This window comes from Macaca nemestrina, chromosome 11 (assembly GCF_043159975.1).
Source record: "Macaca nemestrina isolate mMacNem1 chromosome 11, mMacNem.hap1, whole genome shotgun sequence".
Lineage (NCBI taxonomy): Eukaryota > Metazoa > Chordata > Mammalia > Primates > Cercopithecidae > Macaca > Macaca nemestrina.
The window spans coordinates 3093998-3118445 of NC_092135.1; the positions used below are offsets into that span (position 1 = coordinate 3093998).

The following is a 24448-nucleotide window of genomic DNA, read 5'->3' on the forward strand; positions in this document are numbered from 1 at the left end:
GATGTTTTGGATTGAGTTGTGTTCCCTTATATTTATATGCTGAGGTAGTAACCCCCACTGTGATGACATTTGGAGATGAGGCCTCTGGGACATCACTAGGTTTAGCTGAGGTCGTGAGGTTGGGGCCCTCATGATGGGAATAGTACCTTTAATAGCAGTAACACCAGAGAGTTTGCTGTTTCTCTTTCCATCAAGCCAGAAAGAGAGCCCTCACTTGGACCTGGCTATGCTAGCACCTTGATCTTGGACTTCCAGCTTCCAGAACTGTGAAAAACTAAGTTTCTGTGGTTTTTAAGCTACCCAGTCTGTGGTATTTTTATGGCAGCCAAGCACACGAATACATATAACATGATGAAATGGGAAGCGTGGGCTGGCTGTGGTGGCTCATGTCTATAATCACAGTACTTTGGGAGGCCGAGGGGGGAGGATTGCTTGAGCCCAGGAGTTTGAGGTTGCAGTGAGGTATGATTGTGCCACTGCCTTACAGCTTGGGTGACAGAGTGAGACCCTGTTGCTTGGGGGGGAAAAAAAGAGAGTATGGATAAAGCACTTTTGCTATTTATAGAAGTAGGGCAATTTTCTTGAGAGAAAGCACTTACATAATTGTACTATTTACTTTTTCCAAGGAGCCCAGTTTTGACTTGAAAGAATGACAGACTGTTCAGAGAGAGAGAGATGGGGAGAGGTTAAGGAGGGGGCCTAAGTAAACAATATCAGGAGTGAAAGGGGGGGAATATTACTACAGATCTTACAGATATTAAAATGATAATAAGGGAATATCATGAACAATTCTATGCCCCCAAATTTGATGACTTAGGAGAAATTGATAAACTCCTTCAAAGACACAAACTACAAAAACTCACTCAAGAAGAAATATGTAACTTGAATAGTCCTATATCTATTAAAGAAATCGAATTCAAGCTGGGTGTGGGTCATGTGTTTATTGTCCCAGCTACTTGGGAGGCTGAGACAGGAGGATCACTTGAGCTCAGGAGTTTGAGGCTGCAGTGAACTGTGGTCCTCTGGCCGTGCCCTGTAGCCTGGGCAATGGAGTGAGACCTGGTTTCAAAAATAAAATAAAATTTAATTTATAGCTTAATGAATTGAATTTATAGTTAAAAATCTTCCAAAGGAAAGTTGAGTTTGAGATGGTTTCACCGGCCACTTCTACCAAATATTTAAGAATAATATCAATTCTGCATACTCTCATCCAGGAAATATTAGAAGACATACCTCTCAAATCACTTTATGAGGCTTGATATAAAACCAGATACAGATATTACAAGAAAAGAAAGCCACACCAGTATCCCTCATGAACATAGATTCAGAAGTCACAACAAAATATTAGTAAATCAAATCCAGCAACATATAGTATAAAAAGGATAATACATTGTGATCAATGAGGTTTATTCTGGGAATACAAGGCTGGTTCAAAATTTGAAAATCAGTCAGGATAATTTAGTCTATTAATAGACTAAGGAAAGCCATATGATCATCTCTTTAGATGGAGAGTAAGTGTTTGACAAATTCTGGTAAACTTTCATGATCATTTTTACAGGCCAAGTGTGGTGGCTCATGCCTGTAATCCCATCACTTTGGGAGGCTGAGGCAGGAGTATCTCTTGAGCCTAGGAGATGGAGACCAGCCAGGGCAACCTGTCGAAACCCTGTCTCTACTAAAAATACAAAAAATTAGCCAGGCATGGTGGCATGTGCCTGTAGTCCTAGCTGTTCTGGAGGCTGAGGTGAAAAGATTGCTTGAGCCTGGGAGACAGAGGCTGCAGTGAGCCGAGGTCACACCACTGCACTCCAGCCTGGGCGACAGAGTGAGACCCTGTCTCAAACAAAAAAAAATTTTTTTTTTTTTTTTTTTTGAGATGGAGTCTCGCTCTGTCGCCCAGGCTGGAGTGCAGTGGCGGGATCTCAGATGACTACAAGCGCCGCCTCCCGGGTTCACGCCATTTTCCTGCCTCAGCCTCCCGAATAGCTGGGACTACAGGCACCTGCCACCTCACCTGGCTAGTTTTTTTTAATATTTTTTAGTAGAGACGGAGTTTCACCGTGTTATCCAGGATGATCTCGATCTCCTGACCTTGTGATCTGCCCGTCTCAGCCTCCCAAAGTGCTGGGATTACAGGCCTGAGCCACCGCACTCGGCCCCAAAATTTTTTTTAACAAAGGCTTGAGCCACCGCGCCTGGCCCCCAAATTTTTTTTTAACAAACCAGTAATAGAAAAGATTTACTTCAGGCCGGGCGCGGTGGCTCACGCCTGTAATCCCAGCACTTTGGGAGGCCGAGACGGGCGGATCACGAGGTCAGGAGATCGAGACCATCCTGGCTAACACGGTGAAACCCCGTCTCTACTAAAAATACAAAAAATTAGCCGGGCGTGGTGGCGGACGCCTGTAGTCCCAGCTACTCGGGAGGCTGAGGCAGGAGAATGGCGTGAACCTGGGAGGCAGAGCTTGCAGTGAGCCGAGATCGCGCCACTGCACTCCAGCCTGGGCGACTGAGCGAGACTCCGTCTCAAAAAAAAAAAAAAAAAGATTTACTTCAGTCTGATAAAGGGCATCTACAAAAAATCTGTAGTTATGTGTCCTATGTAATAGTAAAGGAGAAATGCCTCCTCCCTAAAGTTTGGAACAGTACGATAAGGCAAGAAAAAGAAATGAAAAGGCTTTTAGAACAAAAAGGAAGAAATAAAATTATACCTCTTTGCAGATGATATATTGTCTATGTAGAAAATCCCAAGGAATCTACAAGAAAGCTTCTAGAATAAGTTGTGTTTATCAAGGTTATAGGATATATGGACAACATATTTAAATATATATATACACATATATATATTTTGAGACAGAGTCTTGCTCTCTTGCCCAGGCTGGAGTGCAGTGGCGCAATCTTGGCTCACTGCAATCTCCAACCTCCCAGGTTCAAGCAATTCTCATGCTTTAGCCTCCTGTGTAGCTGGGATCACAGGCGTGCATCATGCCCAGCTAATATGTTCGTAGTTTTAGTAGAGACAAGGTTTTGCCGTGTTGACTGAGCTGGTCTTGAACTCCTGGCCTCAAGTGATCCTTCTGCCTCAGCCTCCCAAAGTGTTGAGAATACAGGTGTGAGCCACTGCATCCTACCAAAATATTGTATTTCTGTATAGTAATAGTGAACATCTGGATATGGAAATAAGAGAAAAACAGTATCGGCTGGGCACTGTGGCTCATGCCTGTCATCACAGCACTTTGGAAAGCCAAAGCAGGAGGATCACTTGAACCTAGGAGTTCAAGACTAGCCTGGACAACACAGTGAGACCCTGTCTCTACAAAAAAAAGAACAGTTTACCCACTCATGGTGGCACATGCCTGTGGTCTTAGCAACTCAGGAGGCTGAGGTGAGAGGATTGTTTGAGCCTAGGAGGTTGAAGCTGCAGTGAGCTGTGATTGTGCTACTGCACTTCAGGCTGGGTGACAGAGGGAGACTCTCTCAAAAAACAGAATAAAATAAATGAGATAATACTACTGACCTATTAGAATGGCAAAAATTCAAAGCAGCTGCTAGAGCAAATGCTGACAGTGACATGGAGCAGCAAGAACTCTCACTTTGCCAGTCAGAATGCAGAATGGTACACCTACTTCAGAATATAGTTAGGCAGTTTCTTACAAAACCAAGCATACCCTTACCATGTGATCTAGCCACCTTGCTCCTTGGTATTTACCTACATGAGTTGAAAATAACATCTACCCAAAAACTTGCACATGAATGTTTATAGTAGTTTTGTTCATAATTGCCAAAACTTGGAGGCAACCCAGATGTCTTTCAGTAGGGGAGTGGATAAACAAAGTTTGGTACATCCATAGAGGAATGAAAAGTAATAGTAGTAAAAACAAAAAAAAGCTGTCAAGACCTGAAAAGACATGCAGGAACCTTAAATGCGTATTGCTAAGTAAAAGAAGCCAGTCTCAAAATGCTCCACACTGTGTGGTTCCAACTGTATGACATTCTGGAAAGGGCAAAACTGTGGAGACAGCAAAAAGATTATTAGTAAATAGCCAGGGGTTTGGGGGAGGGAAGGATGAATAGGTAGAGCAGAGGATTTTTAGGGCGGCAGAAACTATTCTATGTGGATACATGTCATTATACATTTGTCACAACTGAAGAGAATGCACATCGAGAGTGAACCTATGTAAACTAACACATACGTATGTATACCATGAACTTTGGGTGATAATGATGCATCGGTGTTGGTTCATTGATTCTAACACGTTCCCTACTGGTGTGGGATGTTAGGGGTGGGTAGGGCTGTGTGTGTTGAGAGAGGGGAGAGAGAATGTATGGGAACTTTGTACTTTCTGTTCAATTTTGCTGTGAACCTAAAACTACTCTAAATAACAAAGACCATAGGAAAAAAAAAGAGTGACAAACTATGGCATTCATTCAAAACAGCTGCTACACCAAATGCTGACAACGACATGGAGCAGCCAGAAAACGACAAATATTTTTCTTGAAAATGAATGGAGGCAACCTGTTGATTTAGGGAAAACATTTATTTGTTGCCAGTGATAAAAATCTGAGCTTTCAAGATAGGAAGTTTGGAAAGCTTGTGTCTGCCGTTGTGAAGTTGAGGTTCCCAATAATTATACATTTTAAGATGAGAACAGTGATGATTTTAAGGAAAGTTGTATTTTATAAGGAATGTGATAAAAATTGGATGATGAATGTAATTCTCTGGAACCAGTATTTTCCAGATGGTCAGTGCATGATGTTATAAAATCATGCAGGGGTAAAAGTTGCATTCAAATTGCAAGACAAATCAATGGATTTTAAGGTAACAGTATAAAAAGCTCGTTGATACAGTTTTAAGGCTAGGCGGAGTGGCTCACATCTGTAGTCTTTGTACTTTGGGAGGGGGAGGTGAGTGGATAGATTGAGCCCAGGAGTGAGACCAGCTGGGGCAACATGTCTACAAAATACAAAAATTGGCCAGGCGAGGTGTCAACGTTCCTGTAGTCCCAGCTACTCTGGAGACTGAGGTGGAAGATGACCTGAACTTGCGAGGTCAACCTGCAGGGTGCTGTGATTGCACTCCAGCCTGGGTGACAGAGTGAGACCCTGTCTCAAAAAACAAGAAAAAAAAATATGATTTCAGATGACACATTGCAGTTAGTATTTCGTAAACTAGTGCTTGTTTTTGGAAAGGAGTATCATAGAATATCTACAATTGTCTGAGAAGGCTATGAAAATACTTTCTAGATGTATAAATGTGTGAATCCAGATTTTTTTTGTAATAGTTTTCATATATGCCCGGCCGTTTTTCATATACTTTTAATTCAAATAACATATTGCAGCAGACTGAATGCAGAAGCAAACCTGAGAAAGCAGCTGTTTTCCATTAAGCTAGATACTAAAAAGATAAGCAGAAATGTGGAAAACAATGCTACTCTTCTCACTAATTGCTTTTGGGAAGGGAAAGATAATGAGTTTATCATTACTTAAAAATGAATTAATATTTTAAAAACATTTTGTTTTCATTTCTAATGTGGCCAGTATCCAATACCACAGTAAACGGAAATTTTGGAGAATCTTCAGTGTTTAAAAGAACAAGGAAGTGCTGGCCGGGTGCGGTGGCTCACACCTGTAATACCAGCACTTTGGGAGACCGAGGCGGGAGGGTCATTTGAGGTCAGGAGTTCAAGACCAGCCTGACCAACATGGTGAAACCTTGTCTCTACTAAAAATACAAAAAATTAGCTGGGGGTGGTGGTGCACGCCTGTGATCTCATCTACTCAGGAGACTGAGGCAGAGGTTGCAGTGAGCCGAGGTCACGCCACTGTACTCCAGTCTGGGCACCAGAGCGAGACTTGGTCTCAAAAAAACCCCAAAAAAGTAAAGGAGTCCTGAAATAAAATAGCTGAAGAACTTGCTTTTGTAAGGAAGCTGTTTCAGAAGTAGGCTGTCCAAATTACTTAATCCAATTGTTCCCAAATTTTGTTGCACTTTAAAATCACCTGGGTAGGAAAACCCTTTTGCTTTGTGTGCAGATGAAAGGCAGAAAACCACATCCAGGAACCCCTGACATTAGTCTTCACTGAAAACTTGACAAAAAAGTGCTGGTTTCTCTATCCTAGTGTCACACTTTTGAAATATTGAGTTATTACTTCTAATGAGGAAGACAGCCATGTTTGTGGTCATGTGCTTTATATATAAAGGTAGCTTTTGAAATGGCACAGAAAACTGAATATAAATGCCCAGTATAGTATCAGGTAACTTGCATTAAACATATCTAAAGCAGTATTCACTAAAATACTTCAGTAATTTTATGGCTAAGTATAGTAGTCCCTTAGTATCCATGGGGGAGTAGTACTAGGAATCCCCAAGGATACCAAAATCCACGGATGCGCAAGTCCTTTAAATAAAATGGTGTAGCATTTGCATGTAACATACACACATCCTGCTGTATACTTTATTGTATTTTATTTTGAGACGGAGTCTCGCTCTGTTGCCCAGGCTGGAGTGCAGTGGCGCAATCTTAGCTCACTGCAAGCTCCGCCTCTTGGGTTCCCACCATTCTCCTGCCTCAGCCTCTCAAGTAGCTGGGACTACAGGTGCCCGCCACCACGCCCGGCTAATTTTTTGTATTTTTAGTAGAGACGGGGCTTCACCGCGTTAGCCAGGATGGTCTTGATCTCCTGACCTCGTGATCCGCCTGCCTTAGCCTCCCAAAGTGCTGGGATTACAGGTGTGAGCCACCATGCCCAGCTCCAGCTGTATACTTTAAATTTTCTTTAGATTGATACCTAATACTATGTGAATGCTGTAATACCTAATACTATGTGAATGCTGTGTAAATAGTTGTTATACTATATTGTTTACTACAGATACAACCATCCGTTTATTCCCCTCTAATATTTTTCTTCCTCAGTTGGTTGAATGCATGGATGCAGAACTGATAGATACAGAGAGCCTACTGTACACAGTGGAAGCTGCTTCCCCCAAGTTATAAAAAATTATGCAACTAAGGCCGTACCTGAAAACTAGAAAACTGCCGCATTTGGTTAATGAAAATTGATCGTTTTTTTGAGACAGAGTCTCGCTGTGGTGCCAGGCTGGAGTGCAGTGGTGCAGCCTCAGCTCACTGCAATCCCTGCCTCCCAGGTTCAAGCAATTCTCCTGCCTCAGCCTGTCAAGCAGCTGAGATTACAGACGTACACCGCTATCCCTGGCTAATTTTTTGTATTTTTAGTAGAGACAGGGTTTCACTGTGTTCGTCAGGCTGGTCTTGAATTGCTGACCTCAAATGACCATCCCACCTTGGTCTCCCAAAGTGAGCCACTGCGCCCGGCTGAAAATTGATCTTTAATGTCAAGTTTAGTGATCAACAAATTTATAACAGCAGTTGTAAAACACTTGACTTTGAATATTCCGTATGTGCGTTCTCAGCTTGGATTTTTTTTTTTTTTTTTTTTTGAGATGGAGTTTCGCTCTTGTTGCCCAGGCTTGTTGCCATTGCACAATCTTGGCTCACCGCAACCTCCGCCTCCCGAGTTCAGGCGATTCTCCTGCCTCAGCCTCCCGAGTAGCTGAGATTACAGGCATGTGCCACCATGTCCGGCTAATTTTGTATTTTCAGTACAGATGGGGTTTCTGTATGTTGGCCAAGCTGGTCTTGAACTCCTGACCTCAGGTGATCCGCCCACCTTGGCCTCCCAAAGTGCTGGGATTATAGGTTTGAGCCACTGCACCCGGCCTCAACATGGATTTTTTTTTTTTTTTTTAAACCAGCTAGTGAATTGCTCATGTTAACTTTTAAGGTAGAAATTTTTATTGATATAATTGTAGATTCACATGCATTTTTGAGAAATAATACAGAGAGATCCTTAATACAGAGATTCTGTGTATGTCCAGTTTCTCCCAGTGATAACAAATTGTAAAACTGTAGCACATTGTCACAAGCGGAGCGTTGATAATGATATGATCTGCAGATCTTGTTTCGATTTCCTCCAGTTTTACTGTACTTACTGTGTGTATCTATAGTTTTCTGCAATCTTATTATATGTTTATGTTCCTGTATTCACCACCATAATCAAGATATTAACAGTTTATCACTACAAGGGTTACCTTTTGTATAACCACACCCATGCCCCCTCTCCCACCCCCCTAACTCTTGGCAGTCATTTCTATTGTTTTGGCATTTTAAGAATGCCACATAAATGAGGCATACAATATGTATTGGATACGTTCATGTATCTATTACCACAGTCAAGATATAGAATCTCGAACTTTAAAAAGCTATTAATTGGGCCGGGCATGGTGGCTCACACCTATAATCCCAGCACTTTGGGAGGCTGAGGCAGATGGATCACTTGAGGTCAGGAGTTTGAGACCAGCCTGGGCAACATGGTGAAACCCCATCTCTATTAGAGATAGGAAAAAAATTAGCTGGGTGTGGTGGTGCACACTCTTAGTCCCAGCTACTTGGGAGGCTGAGGTGGGAGAATTGCTTGAACCTGTGAGATGGAGGTTGTAGTGAGCTGAGATGGTGCCACTGCACTCCAGCCTGGGTAACAGAGTGAGACTATCTCTCAAAAAGTAAAAAATAAAAAGCTATTAATAAATTATTTTGAGGTGGGGTCTCATTCTGCTGCCCAGACTGGAGTGCAGTGGTGTGATCATGGTTCACTGCAGCCTCAAACTCCTGGGCTCAGGGGATCCTCCTGCCTCAGCCTTTTGAGTAGATGGGACTGCAGGTGAAAGTTTACTTTTGAAGGAGGAGGGTCTCACTATGTTGGCTGGTCTCCAACTCCTGGCCTCAAGTGATCCTCCCACCTTGGTCACCCAAAGTGCTGGGGTTACACGCATGAGCCACTGTGCCTGGCCAAAACCTGCTTATTTAAACAGCTTCATTGATTATTCCTTAACAGATTGAATGGTCTCCATGTTATTTCTCCTGACTTTTCAGGATTCATATTAATTAAAGTTGGACAATGAAGAGAAAGGACATGTTGATCATTTTGTTACTGGTCTAGCCTACCGCTCATGAAGAGCCCCTGAAAGTTCAGTGACAGATTGGGTATCAAATTTCTTTCAGAGTAGATTGATTATCTTAGAACCTAGTGGACTATAGATAAATAATCTAAAACAGGGGTTTCCAGGCTGAGGTTTTGACCCTGGAGTCCAGGAGTGTTAATGGAGGTGTGAATCTTAAAACTTTATTATTTTTAAAAGTCCTATATTAATTGCTAGCTAGTTAACGCATCAATAATTTGCTTTTGGTTAGAATTCGGTTATCTCAGTTTGGGAAAACAAGCTTTCTTGTTCTGATCAGAAGCTCTGATTAGTGGCTGACATTGTAGGAATTGTTGGATTTGATAATTGGATCAAATTCTGGTACCATAGCTACTGTGATCAGCCACAATAGTCTTTTTTTTTTTTTTTTTTTTTTTTTTTAGACGGAGTATTGCTCTGTTGCCCAGGCTGGAGTTCAGTGGCACGATCTTGGCTCACTGCAACCTCCGCCTCCCAGGTTCACGCCATTCTCCTGCCTCAGCCTCCCGAGTTGCTGGGACTACAGGTGCCAGCCACCACACCTGGCTAATTTTTTGTATTTTTAGTAGACACTGGGTTTCACCATGTTAGTCAGGATGGTCTTGATCTCCGGACCTCATGATCCACCCGCCTCGGCCTCCCAAAGTGCTGGGATTACAGACGTGAGCCACCGCACCTGGCCTAGCCACAATATTCATACTGGACAGATGCTATATGTGATCTTCTTTGGCTATGGATATGCAGTGGCAGCAGACATTAGCAGAAATACACAGGAAGGGAACACCTCATGGTGGTGGTAACAGCAAGCCCTTGGCTTTTAGTGGACAGATTCCTAGGAAGAAAATACTTTGTAAATATTGTGACCCTGTATGCATACACACGAATCCAGTGGAAACAGAAGTTGCATAAAAACAGTTCTTTCAAATGTGCAATTCTATCATATGTTCTATTTTTTTTTTTTTTTTTTTTTTACTTTTTTTTGAGACGGAGTCTTGCTCTGTTGCCCAGGCTAGAATGCAGTGTCGTGATCTGGGCTCACTGCAACCTCCGCCTCTGAGTTTCAAGCGATTCTCCTGCCTCAGCCTCCCAAGTAGCAGGGACTACGGTTGTGCGCCACCATACCTGGCTAATTTTTGTGTTTTTAGTAGAGACGGGGTTTCACGATATTAGCCAGGCTCGTCTTGAACTCCTGACCTCAAGTGATCCACCTGCCTTGGCCTCCCAGAGTGCTGGGATTACAGGCATGAGCCACCACCCTGGCCCTTTTTTGTTTTTTTAAATAAAAATAATGCTGCTTGTCAGCCACATTGATTTCAGGAACCATCAATAGGATGTGATTCTGGTTTAAAGAAAAAGCACTGCTTTAGACTCATTCATGATATTTCATGTCAGCATTTTTTTTTTATGCCAGAGCCTCACTCTGCCCCTCTGAATCTTAGTTTAAAACTCTTTTTACTAATTTATATGAAGCATTCAGTAAATTCATTTTGTATTGAAGCTGAGGAATTAGTTGAGTGCTAACTAGGTCATTTTCCTGTGTGTTTTAGTTGGAGATCTATTATAGTAAAATAATTCGAATGGTAGTCAGAAATATTTGGTTGGTGAAAAGATTATTTTGGATTATGTTTGTTTGGGGAAAAAATATGCTGGCCTTGGTATGCTGAGTGAATTAGAGAGCTTTATTTACTTTATTTTCTCAAGGGTCTCTCCCCTGACACTCCCTGCCCCTGCCTCCCTCACTTCACCCAGAATTTAAGCTTCTTAAGGCTGATTGGTGCTATAAGCTTCCTGTGCTATATCCCTTGTAATAGTGCCTGGCACACAGCATAGTAGTGTCTTAACGTAGTAGTAGCTTCTCACGTTGTTCTTTTTGAGCTCTTCTGTACTGATAAACCATCAGACTCTTGAGAACAGAATGTGTGTGTGTGTGTGTGTGTGTTGTTTGTGTGTGTGTGTGGGGTGTCTGTGTGTTCATTGTCTGGCGGGTGGTCAGGGCACATCAGTTTTTTGTTTTTGTTTCTTTTTTTTTTTTTTTTTTTTTTTGAGATGGAGTCTTGTTCTGTTGTCCAGGCTGGAGCAACAGATCTTGGCTCACTGCAGCCTCTGCCTCTTGGGGTCAAGTGATTCTCCTGCCTCAGCCTCCTGAGTAGCTGGGATTACAGGCGCCAGCCATTGTGCCCAGCTAATTTTTGTATTTTTAGTGGAGATGGGGTTTTGCCATGTTGGCCAGGCCAGTCTTGAACTTCTGACCTCAGGTAATCCCACCCTCCTCGGACTCCCAGAGTGCTGGGATTACAGTCGTGAGCCACCGCACCCAGCCAATAATTTTTTAAATTTTTTTTTGCGGTGATGGGGGTCTTCCTATTCTGCCTCAGCTTGTCTTGAACTCCTGGCCTCAAGAGATCCTCCTCCCTTGGCCTCTCAAAGTTTTGGGATTACAAGCATGAGCCACCACACCTGGCTCATTTTTAACTTTTATCTTCAACTGTAATTTCAGTATCATCACATGACTAAGATTATACAAGAAGTTATCTTGTGAGCATTTGGGACAAGAAACAGAATTGGCCAGGCACAGTGGCTTATGCCTATAATCCCACCACTTTGAGAGGCTGAGGTGGGAGGATCGTTTGAGCTCAGGAGTTCTGGACCAGCCTGGGCAACAAAGCGAGATCTGTCTCTACAGAAAATGAAAAAAATTAGCTGAGTCCAGGTGGCACACGTCTGTAGTTCCACCCACTTGGGAGGCTGAGACAGGAGGATCACTTGAGCTGCAGTGAGCTGTGGTAGTGCCACTGTATTCCATCCTGGGCAAGAGAGCAAGACCCTGTCTCAAAAAAAGCAGAATTATAAAGTTGGTATGGACTTGTGCATACAAACATTGGCACACTGTCTGAGTGTTCCATTCTGTTTAAAAGTATAGTCACCACATTGTTGAAAGATACAAATTTAATGCAAAATAATATTTTTGAGGCATGCAACTCATTTTACAGGTTGAGAAAATATGGAGAAATTGACTGGCTTTCCCGATTTTCTTGAGCAGTTGAAAGCTTAAGGCAAAGGATGCGATGCAAACTTTTGTGTACTCAGAATCTTTATATTTGCTAAAATTAGAGAAGGGGACCAGGCATTGCAAAGTCTGAAAACTACTGTTCTGTGAAATTAGGAGTGAAATTTAGTGAATCAGACTTGTGTGCTGTACCTGAGGCAGTGTATATATGTAAAGTAGGCTCTTGATAAAACTGTGGTGATTGCTTGAAACATTGAAGGTTTGTGTATAGGAGAAAGGCATGATGAATTCAGTGTTTCAGATGGATTTTTGTCCTTAGCAATTTGGTTGTATTGTTAGTATATATTGAATAACAATAGGCAAATTATTTGTCTTCTCTACCTCAGTTCCTCTCTCTTGCACCCTCCTTTCCCAAACTCTTTGTCTGTCCTCCCTCTCCACCCTGGATGTGAGATGAGTGTGTTTTGGGGACTAGGTACTTTAAGTTGTGTTGTTCTGTTAGCATACCTCAGGTCAGTACTGCAGTGAGTACAAATCTCATTCATTACTTTTATAAAGGACAAGGCTCTTCTTTCTCTGCATTTGGTCATAAATCTAGATCTTTACTCATCCCAAGTAAAGCGTAGAGGATAGTTGTAATGACTTCTTTGAGGATTGGTTCTTTCTGTCATGGTCAATAACTTTTCAGTCTCACATGTCAGGTTTTCTGCTATCAGAGAAAGCTGTTGTATCATTTTTGCTTAAATATTTTTTTCTTTTTTTGAGACGGGGTCTCACTGTGACACCCAGGCTGGAGTGCAGTGGTGCAACATTGGTTCACTGCAGCCTTGACCTCCCAGGCTGCCATCTCAGTCTCCTGAGTAGCTGGGACTACAGGTGTGCACCACCAGGCCTGGCTAATTTTTGTATTTTTTGTAGAGACAGGGTCTTACTGGGTGGTCTTGAACTCCTGGGCTCAAACAATCCACCTGTATCGGCCTCCCAAAATGCTAGGATTACAGGTGTGATTACTGAGTGTTTTTGGCAACCTATGTTGAAGGAGAGTCAGGAGGTATTTTGCCTTGACTGCCCCTCTCTTAGCTTGGGCTGCTATAACAAAGCACCATAGACTGGGGGATTAAACAGTAGAAATGTATCTTCTCAAAGTTCTGGAGGCTGAAAGTCTGAGATCAGGATGTGAGCAGGGCTGGTTCCTGGAGAGCCTCTCCTCTCGGCTTGTAGATGGCTGTCTTTTCTCTCTGTCCTTACAGTCATTCTTCTGTCTGTGTTGTCTGTGTCCTAATCTTTGTTTAAAAGAATACCAGTTAGATTGGATTAGGACCCTAAATCTAAATAGACTCACATTGTGAGGTACTGGAGGTTAGGACTTAAACTTATGAATTTTTGAGGGTACACATTTCAGCCCATGACAGCCGCCAAGAGACTGTTGTGATTTTGGCCAAGTAACTTTATAGTTTGCAGGATGTGAAGCTGAAGTGTATAAGGTATAGATGCAGCCTGGTCACTGTATTGTGAAGAGATTTTTTGTTTTAGTTTTATTTTAGGCTGGATGTTTGTTTCAAATATAATTGTTCTTTTTTTTTTCCTCATTTTCTTCTTGCTTGACCTTTATTTCTGAAACACCATCAGTACTTGACCATTCAAAGAAAAGTTAAAAACGCCTTTTCAGAACCAGTTTTACTCAACAGATTTGTAAATGGAAAGATTATTTTCGCATCCTCTACGAGGTCATAAATGAAGGATTGATATTTTTCTGTAGCTTTAACATATGAGTTATTTCAAAGAGTGTAAGTAACAATACTTTTTTTTGCATTTGACTTCAGTCATTTTCCTCATATTTGTAGGATAAATATCCTTGATGTGACTCTTGATTAGTGCTTTGTATCCATATACGCTCCACCCAGCTTCAACAGTCATCAACTTTCTGTTGTTTCATCTTTTGTCCCTTAAAATTTTTTTTTGCAGTGGGCCAGGCACGATGGCTCATGCCTGTAATCCCAGCACCTTGGGAGGCCGAGGCGGGTGGATCACCTGAGGTCAGGAGTTTGAGTCTAGCCTGATCAACATGGCAAAACCCCGGCTCTACTAAAATGACAAAAATTAGCTGGACGTGGTGGAGTGCGCTTATAGTCCCAGCTACTTGGGAGGTGGAGGCAGGAGAATTGCTTGAACCCGGGAGGCGGAGGTTACAGTGCCTGCCTGGGCAATAGAGTGAGACTCTGTCTCAAAAAGAAAAAAAAAAAAAAAAAATTTTTTTCCAGTTGGTAAGCCCGTTATTCCTTAATTGAGGTAAAAGTCACATAACAGAGAATTCACTGTTGTAACCATTTTAAAGTGTATAATTCAGTGGGATTTGGTAAATTCACAGTTTTTTTGCAGCAACTACCTCTGTCAGGTTGCAAGACATTTTCATCATCCCAAAAGGAAATTCTATTTTTGTTAAGCAGTCGTTCTCCATTCCTCTCATTCCCTGGCCCTTGGCAAACACTAATCTTTTAGCTTTTTGTCTCTCTGTATTAGCATGTTCTGGATTTTTCTTTTTTTTTTTTTTTTTTTTTTTTGAGACGGAGTCTCGCTCTGTCGCCCAGGCTGGAGTGCAGGGGCGCGATCTCGGCTCACTGCAAGCTCCGCCTCCCGGGTTCACGCCATTCTCCTGCCTCAGCCTCCCGAGTAGCTGGGACTACAGGCGCCCACAACCGCGCCCGTCTAATTTTTTGTAATTTTTAGTAGAGACGGGGTTTCACCGTGGTCTCGATCTCCTGACCTTGTGATCCGCCCGCCTCGGCCTCCCAAAGTGCTGGGATTACAGGCGTGAGCCACCGCGCCCGGCCTGGATTTTTCATATAAATGTAACACAATATGTGACTTTTTGTGGCTGACTTCTTTCACTTAGCATTTTTTTTTTTTTGAGACGGAGTCTCACTCTCGCCCAGGCTGGAGTGCAGTGGCTCAATCTTGGCTCACTGCAAGCTCCGCCTCCCAGGTTCACGCCATTCTCCTGCCTCAGCCTCCTGAGTAGCTGGGACTACAGGTGCCCACCACCATGCCTGGCTAGTTTTTTTGTATTTTTAGTAGAGACGGGGTTTCACCGTGTTAGCCAGGATGGTCTCGATCTCCTGACCTTGTGATCCACCCGCCTCGGCCTCCCAAAGTGCTGGGATTATAGGCGTGAGTCACCACGCCCGGCAGCATAATGTTTTTGATATTCATGTTGTATTTATATCAACTTAATTTCTTTTTTGCAGCTGAATAATATTTAAATCCCTTTTGACTTGTGAAAAAAATCTATTCTCATTTTATAGTAATAGAAACTATACTGTTAGAATAATTTTATTCTAATGTAATTAGGTATTTGATTTGGAAGTCATAATTTTAAAATATGCTTTTGGGCCGGGATCTGTGACTCATGCCTGTAATCCCAGCACTTTGGGAAACTGAGGTGGGCGGATCACCTGAGGCTAGAAGTTTGAGACCATCCTGGCCAACATGGTGAAACCATGTCTCTAATGAAAATACAAAAATTAGCCAGGCATGGTGGCAGATGCCTGTAATCCCACGTACTCGGGAGGCTGAGGCAGCAGAATTGCTTGAACCCAGGAGGCAGAGGTTGTGGTGAGCTGAGATCACGCCACTGCACTCTAGCCAGGGCAACAGAGTGAGACTGTGTCTCAAAAAAAAAAAAAAAAAAAAAAAAAAAAAAGCTTTTGGGCTGGAGGTGGTGGCTCATGCCGGTAATCCCAGCACTTTCGGAGACCCAAGCAGGTGGATTGCTTGGGCTCAGGAGTTCAAGACCAGCCTACTAAAATACAAGAAAATTACCTGGGCATGGTGGCATGCGCCTGATGGTCCCAGCTACTCAGGAGGCTGAGGTGGGAGGGCTGCTTAAGCCTGGGAGGCGGAGCTTGCAGTGAGCTGAGATCACACCACTGCACTCCAGCCTGGGCAACAAGGCAGGACTCCATCTCAAAAAAAAAAAAAAAAAAAAAAGCTTTCCAAAACAGCTTTATTTTAGAATTACTGGCCCAGACATCTGAATTGAAGCTGGTAATTGAAATTGGGATGCTGAAACTTAATTGGATTCATGGAATAACTGAGTAAACAGAGTCTTCCACCAGCCTTATTGAATCAACTGCTTAGTGCTTTTCTGCCGTTTAATTCACGCACAGCTCTAAGACATAGAATATTTTTCATCTTCTTTCTTTCTTTTTTTTTTTTCTTGAGACGGAGTCTTGCTCTGTCGCCCAGGCTGGAGTGCAGTGGCCGGATCTCAGCTCACTGCAAGCTCCGCCTCCCGGATTTGCGCCATTCTCCTGCCTCAGCCTCCCGAGTAGCTGGGACTACAGGCGCCCTCTACCTCGCCCGGCTAGTTTTTTGTATTTTTTTTTAGTAGAGACGGGGTTTCACCGCGTTAGCCAGGATTGTCTCGATCTCCTGACCTCGTGATCCGCCCGTCTCGGCCTCCCAAAGTGCTGGGATTACAGGCTTGAGCCACTGCGCCCGGCCTTTTCATCTTATTTCAAGCTAATGTTTGCCAAGGACCTTCTGGGATTGCTTCAGAGTGGTGGAAGTAACACAGGTTAAATGCATATTTTATTGCACTATTTATTTTTGGTGTGCAAAAGTCAGGATTTCTTTTCCCTTCACCCCTCCTCCTCGTTGTTATTATTATTATTCAGATTTAATGGTCTTAGGAGGGATCAATGTGACAAGGCTGAATGAAGTAGTACCAAGAATATTTCATCAAAAGGAAATCAAAAATTTTTTCAGCCTCATTGTTTAGTGTCTAGAGAGTGAGATAAGGCAGTTTTAAGAGTACAGACAAATGGCTGGGCGCCGTGGCTCACACCTGTAATCACAGCACTTTGGGAGGCCGAGGCGGGCAGATCAGGAGGTCAGGAGATCGAGACTATCCTGGCTAACACGGTGAAGCCCCGTCTCTACTAAAAATACTAAAAAATTAGCTGGGCGTGGTGGCGGGCGCCTGTACTCCCAGCTACTCGGGAGGCTGAGATAGGAAAATGGCGTGAACCCGGGAGGCAGAGCTTGCAGTGAGCCAAGATCGAGCCACTGCACTCCAGCCTGGGCGACAGAGTGAGACTCCATCTCAAAAACAAAAACAAAACAAAAAAAAGAATACAGGCAAATAATGGTGACCATAGTCTTTTCTGCTTTTGAAATCAAAAGCTATTGTGGAAATGTTTCTAACTTCTCTCCTTTATTGTATTTGTAATAGTTTTTAATTTTATTATTTTATTTTATTTTTGGAGACAGGGTCTTGTTCTGTCACCTAGGTTGGAGTGCAGTGGTGCTATCATGGTTCACTGCAGATTTGACTTCCCAGTCTCAAGTGATCCTCCCACCTCAGCCCCCTGAGTAGCTGGGGCAACAGCTGCGCACCAGCACACTGGGCTAATTAAAACAATTTTTTAAAAAAATCATGCATATTTGTATTATCGGCATGTAAGTTTAAATGTAGAACGTTGAAGTTGAAAAACTATAAGGTCTTAACATTTTTCTCTTCAGATATAAACTTAAGGTTACCTTTGTAAATATGTAAATAACACATACTGAGAAATACGTTTCTGTGGTATTTTGCTCCTGAAATTTGGGCATACGTACTTTCTTTGTTCATTATAGATATGAAATAAGGTAGTTTATTCCTCTTTCTACACTATTCCTAGGAAATTTAAAAGAACAAAAGTCAAATTTTAAAGACCTTTAATGACTTGTATAAAATGGAGTCTTAACAATAAACATAAAAGTAATTAGTTTTATCATCAAACTTCTAACTGAATTTTTTTTTTTTTTTTTTTTTTTTTTTAAAAAGACAGAGTCTTGCCCTGTCGCCCAGGCTGGAGTGCAGTGATGTGATTTCGGCTCACTGCAACCTCTCCCTCCTGGGTTCATATGATTCTCCTGCCTCAGCCTCCCAAGTAGCTGGGATTACAGGAGCCCGCCACCACGCCCAGCTAATTTTTTTTTTTTTTTTGAGACGGAGTCTCGCTCTGTCACCCAGGCTGGAGTGCAGTGGCTGGATCTCAGCTCACTGCAAGCTCCGCCTCCGGGGTTTACGCCATTCTCCTGCCTCAGCCTCCCGAGTAGCTGGGACTACAGGCGCCCGCCACCACACCTGGCTAGTTTTTTGTATTTTTTAGTAGAGATGGGGTTTCACCGTGTTAGCCAGGATGGTCTCGATCTCCTGACCTCGTGATCCGCCCGTCTCGGCCTCCCAAAGTGCTGGGATTACAGGCTTGAGCCACCACGCCCGGCCAATTTTTTGTATTTTTAGTAGAGACGGGGTTTCACCATGTTGGCCAGGTTGGTCTCGAACTCCTGACCTTGTGATCTGCCCGCCTTGGCCTCCCAAAGTGCTGGGATTATAGGCATGAGCCACTGTGCCTGGCCTAAGTGAAATGTTAATTAATTAGTTATTTTTTGAGACAGTTTCGCTCTGTCACCCAGGCTGGAGTGCAGTGGTGTGATCTCAGCTCACTGCAAGCTCCGCCTCCCAGGTTCACACCATTCTCCTGCCTCAGTCTCCCAAGTAACTGGGACTACAGGCACTTGCCACCACGCCCGGCTAATTTTTTTTTTTTGTATTTTTAGTAGAGACGGATTTCACCGTGTTAGCCAGGATGGTCTCGATCTCCTGACCTCGTGATCCACCTGCCTCGGCCTCCCAAAGTGGTGGGATTACAGGTGTGAGCCACCACGCCCAGCTGTGAAATTTTAATTTTAAAAATGTAAGGCCAGGCTTGGTGGCTCATGCCTGTAATCCCAGCACTTTAGGAGGCCAAAGTATGAGGATCTCGAGCCCCGGAGTCTGAGACCAGCCTGGGCAACACAGTGAGAGATCTTATCTCTAGGGGAAAAAAAGAGAAAAAGTGAACAATTCCCAGTGATTCTACCTTCTTTTATTCCCTAAACATAAACACATACCCATCCACTGACTCACACATATACACCCTGCCTCAAGCTGTTACCAATCCTGCTTTTTTTCTTCAGGAGGCTGAATTTTATAACAAATGCCTATTAGCACTTATTCTGTGAATTAGTCTTTCTCTGCACCACCCCCCTCCCCCTTCCTTCTTTCCAACAGGGTCTCTCCCTGTCACTCAGGCTGGAGTGCGGTGGCACGATCATTGCTCACTGCAACCTCAAAATTCTGGACTCAAGTGATTCTCCTGTCTCAGCCTCCAGAATAGTTAGGACTACAGGTGCATGCCATCATGCCCAGCTAATGTTTTTATTTTTTATAGAGATGGGAATCTCACTATGTTCCCCAGCCCGATCTTACTCCTGGCCTCAAGCGATCCTTCCACCTTGACTGTCGTCTTTTTCAAATGTGTGGCTGGTCTCTGTTACTGATCTAATATAGTCATGCACCACAAAATGACATTGTGGTCAATGTTGGACCACATATATGATAGTGGTCTCATAAGATTTTAATATAGTATTTTTATCATACTTTTCTGTGGTTTCTCTTCTATGTTTAGATACATGAATACTTACTGTGTTACAGTTGCCACCAGCATTCAGTATAGTAACATGCTGTGCAGGTTTGTAACCTAGGAGCATGAGGCTGCACCATGTAGCCTCGGTATGTAGTAGGCTATGTATACCATCTAGGTTTGTGTAAGTACAACTCTGTGAAGTTTGTACAATGATGAAATTGCCTAAGGATGCATCTCTGAGAACATATGCCCGTTAAGTGACTCATGACTGTAGTTCATTGTGTAACTGGAAATGATGCATGTTAGATAAGGGAAAAGAAGTGTAAAAAGTGTTAATTTAAAAATGTTTTCAGGCATTGTTGGAGTGCTGATATTTGAAGTGAAAGTACTTTTTCCTTATCCTAGTATCCTGGAAGGAAAACATCACCATGGCTACAGAAATTGGTTCTCCTCCTCGTTTTTTCCATATGCCAAGGTTCCAGCACCAGGCACCTCGACAGTTGTTTTATAAGCGACCTGATTTTGCACAACAGCAAGCAATGCAACAGCTTACTTTTGATGGAAAACGAATGAGAAAAGCTGTAAACCGAAAAACCATAGACTACAATCCATCTGTAATTAAGTATTTGGAGGTAAGCCTAATTAATTTGCTTCAGATGACCAAACTTTGGTTATTTATTTGTTTTATTTTATTTTTTTGAGATGGAGTTTCTTTCTTGTTGTTCAGACCAGAGTGCAATGGTGCGGTTTTGTCTCACTGCAACCTCTGCCTCCCAGGTTCAAGTGATTCTTCTGCCTCAGCTTCCCAAGTAGCTGGGATTCTAGGCTCCTGCCACCATGCCTGGCTAATTTTTGTAGTTTTAGTAGAAACAGAATTTCAACTATGTTGGCTGGGCTGGTCTTGAACTCCTAACCTCAGGTGATCCACCCACCTCAGCCTCCCAAAGTGCTGGGATTACAGGTGTGAGCCACTGCACCTGGCCTGGTTATTTAAAAGAAGATGATTTTCTAGATGTAGTGTAGTAAGTTATGTATACCTGTGTTAGTTGAATTAGTGGGACAAGGTGGAATTTCAAATTGGCTCATTTAGGAAGAACCTCAAACCACCAGCACTTTCTAAAATTCTGTGCCTGTATCATCTTGTAAAAAATTATTAAAGTTAGACCCCATTTTAGAAACAGGATTTGCTCTAAAAGTTCACAGATTAGAAGGGAGTACTTTAATCGCTAGGCCAATCTTAAAACACTTGTTAAATCTGCAGTGTATATGAAATAATAAAAGACCACCAGCATAGGAATATTTTTGTTAGACAATGGCTTGGAGAACATGGATTCTCCCACTTCCAAGCCCTGGTGGTAGGTGGTACTTAGAGTCAGGGAAAGGGCTTTACGTTCTTGAGGACTGAATGCCTACTGCAGTCCTACAAGGTGAAAGCAACTCAGATAGTAAAGTCAAGGCAGGGTCTACCTACAGTTTCCCGTTAGAGTTATTTATTTACTTGGGTTAAGGTAGGAATTAGCCTTATTACTAATATTACCCTATTAGGTTCATTGGGCTTAGGTCTGGCTTCCTATGAAAATTTGTCTGTTTTTCATTACTTTAGACCTGTGGTTAAAGACCTATTTGCATATTGGGCCTAATTAGTATGTTGCAGGCATACTGGAGAAAGAGATTCAGAGATAAAGACAGATTTTGATTTTTCTGGGAATTTCAATTGGGAAAGTAGGCTAGGAGAGAATTTGAGAGGAATTAAGAAGACCAAGGGCAAGATATGAGGAATTGTTTTGTGCTTAGGGCTTTGAAGGAATTGGGGATGTCTGTTTACCCTCTCTGCTGTTTCCTTTTCTTAAGGTAGCATCAGGGAGACTGTGTTGGAGCTGACAGTGTCTTGGATGAGTGGGTAGGGGCTAATATGATAAAGTGAGGAGGGAAGTTCTTTTTGAACAAGTAATTTCTGGCTTGTATTTTTAGTAGAGACAGGATTTCACCATGTTGGCCAGGCTGGTCTTGAACTCCTGACCTCAAGTGATCTGCCTGCCTCGGCCTCCCAAAGTGCTAGGATTTACAGGTGTGAGGCACCGTGAGGAGGGAAGTTCTAAGCAGTGTTAGTAGCATCAGAAGGGAAAGCTCTCTAAGGCATCCACTATTTTAGAAAATAGTATTTTTTAATTCTGTTTATCCATTTTTAATATAGCTTATGTTTTGTTAATTTCAAATTGAGTATAATTAGACTATATACTCATTAATTGATCTATTTATTTATTTAACAGAACAGAATATGGCAAAGAGACCAGAGAGATATGCGGGCAATTCAGCCTGATGCAGGTTATTACAATGACGTAAGTATATGATGTATCATACTAGCTTAATAGACACTTCCTTGCTTGAATATTTTAGCTTTAACTACGTGACTTCAAGTCCAAAATGGTCTTTTCTTTTTACATTTTTATAATTAAAATATTCCCAAAGGGATAATATAACACATCTGTGTAAACTGTGCATTATGTTTTTGTCTCAATTTAGATTTTCCTTTTAATCTAATGATGGGTGAATTTTTGATTTGGGGCTTAAAGCAATGTCCAAAAAGAAGCTTTGTAATCTAAAGTCTTGTAATTGGAAAATTAATTTAAATTTCTTAAAACTTAAATTTGAACTTAATAAGCTTTCTGTGAACATGTTTAATTGTGTTGACTTTAAGTACTAACTGGGTTAGTACTTGTACCAACTTGTACTGGGTTAGTACTGGTACTTGATTTTCTTGTTTGTTTAGTAATAATGGGTATTTAACTTTCCTGTATCTCACTTTTCTTCACTTAATTAGTGAGCTAATTGTAATAATTCTTTATTATAGTTTTTGTGGGAAAGTTTTATATGGTCCCAAATTTGTCTTTAAATGTTGAAATAATTACCTTGCCGTGTTTCTGGTTTCTGCCTTGTATGTAATCAGGAGCTCTAAAAACCCAATTTTCTTTTTTTTTAGCTGGTCCCACCTATAGGAATGTTGAATAATCCTATGAATGCAGTAACAACAAAATTTGTTCGGACATCAACAAATAAAGTAAAGTGTCCGGTATTTGTTGTTAGGGTAAGTAATCTGTTGGATATTTTGGGGGAAAATAAATCCAGAGTTATATAGCAAATGTATTTGACAGGGCAAAGAAAATTAAACATTATTTTAAAAGTATATCTGGGCTTATAATTGGTTTATTGCTAGTAATTTTATTTTGGAATATCCAGTTGTTTATCTACTTTATCACCATTGAGTGAGATATCACTTTTGGATTGTTTTTCTTCATGTGGCAATTTCTGTAGAATTCTCTCAATAGATGGATACATGTTGTAGCAGGTCTCAGAGTTGCCTTTGAATAGGGATGCTTTTGTTATTATTTAGAACAGCAGCATCCCAAGGTAAATGAAGAATACTTAGGAGTTACTAGGCAGGAAAACATCTGAGAGCCGAAGAACTATGGCGTACCGTAATTTTTAGCTCTATGAAGGTACCTACTAGGCACTTAATACATTTAAATTTTAAATGTATTTTTAAAATTTTAAAAATACAATTTTTAGTTGTAACCCTGATTTTCATAGATGATAATGTAATCATTTTCTTCTTTGTGTTTCGATTATTCCATTTCCTAGCTAATGCACTTGTTGGTTAACAGTATCCAGAGGTGTAGAATGGTTAACAATCTTAAGTTGAGCAAATAACAGTTGAAAAAGAGTGAGACCAAGAAAAGATGATTGTGGCAGATGAGGAAGATAAGCAGATCTTCTGATATCAGAGGAGTATGATAGACAACAGGGAGAACCAAAAGGTCCTGGGGGAGAGATGTCAGTCTGAACTCCATAGAAACAGCTGCATTTAGTCTTATGCCTAGTATTTGCCTAAGAGGCCTCAGGCAGTAGACACATCCCTCACGCCTGTAATCCCAGCACTTTGAGAGGCTGAGGTGGGTGAATCACCTGAGGTCGGGAGTTTGAGACCAGCCTGACCAATATGATGAAACCCTGTCTTTACTAAAAATACAAAAATTAGCCAGGCGTGGTGGCACGCGCCTGTATTCCCAGCTGAGAGACGAGGCTGAGACAGGGGAATCACCTGAACCCGGGAGGTGGAGGTTGCAGTGAGCCTAAATTGCGCCTCCACTGCACTCCAGCCTGGGGGACAAGAGTGAAACTCCATTTCAAAAAAAAAGAAAAAGAAAAAAAGAAACATTGTTATGTGAGTAGAAGCAACCAGTGTATAGTATAATTTTTTTTTTAATCAGGGAATTTGGTCAAAGGGATATGATGTGCAGCTAATTTTAATATCCTCTTAGCATAACATGGAAAACCTTTTTGAAAAGAATAAAATCCGAGCACGCCATATTTTGTAAGGTGGGTAAATGTTCTCATTTGGGGATTATGCTATAAGGTTTTAGGAAGAATTTGCACATGCAGAGGCACAGTCAAAATCAAAAGATGTTAAGGTATAAAGACTGTGGGCTGTGTGTCTACAGTTTGGTTATCTGTAGTATTGACTGGGTTAGGATCCATACCAGATAACGGAAACTAGAAAGGGACGAGGCTTTTAATCTGATAATCAAAACTGTGTCTTACAGGTAAGCAGTAAAAAGCCAAATTGTAACATATATTTGTGTAATTTAAGAAATAACCTTCATTTTATATATCCTATCTTACTGTTTCTATAAGCACATATGTATTTGTATTTTTCAGCTTTGTCAGAGTTTTTGGAAAATAGGATTGTTATATTGACATTTTGTATATTTACATCATTGAAGGAAAATGAGTGTGTGATCCATCATAGAAACTTGAAAATAAAAAGTAAAAACAAAAAATTTGAAATGTTTCAAATTAGCCATCACGTATGCTACAGATTTCCTTTAGTATGCAAATTGTGACATTAAAATACTGATGTAAAAATATTTAAAGGGCTTTAAGTGCAAAAAG

General features: G+C 41.7%; 1 protein-coding gene across 8 annotated transcripts in view; it reads left to right on the forward strand.

Moving 5' to 3' along the window:
• LOC105492419 (WD repeat domain 33) overlaps positions 1-24448 on the forward strand; it is a 110874-nt gene that overhangs the window by 21762 nt on the left and 64664 nt on the right. For all 8 annotated transcript variants that reach the window (XM_071072520.1, XM_071072519.1, XM_071072522.1 and 5 more), the window contains 3 exons: positions 19904-20130; positions 21769-21837; positions 22479-22583. In XM_071072520.1, coding sequence (XP_070928621.1) covers positions 19927-20130; positions 21769-21837; positions 22479-22583 — 378 coding nt within the window. In that variant the 5' untranslated portion in view covers positions 19904-19926. The remainder of the gene's footprint in view (positions 1-19903; positions 20131-21768; positions 21838-22478; positions 22584-24448) is intronic.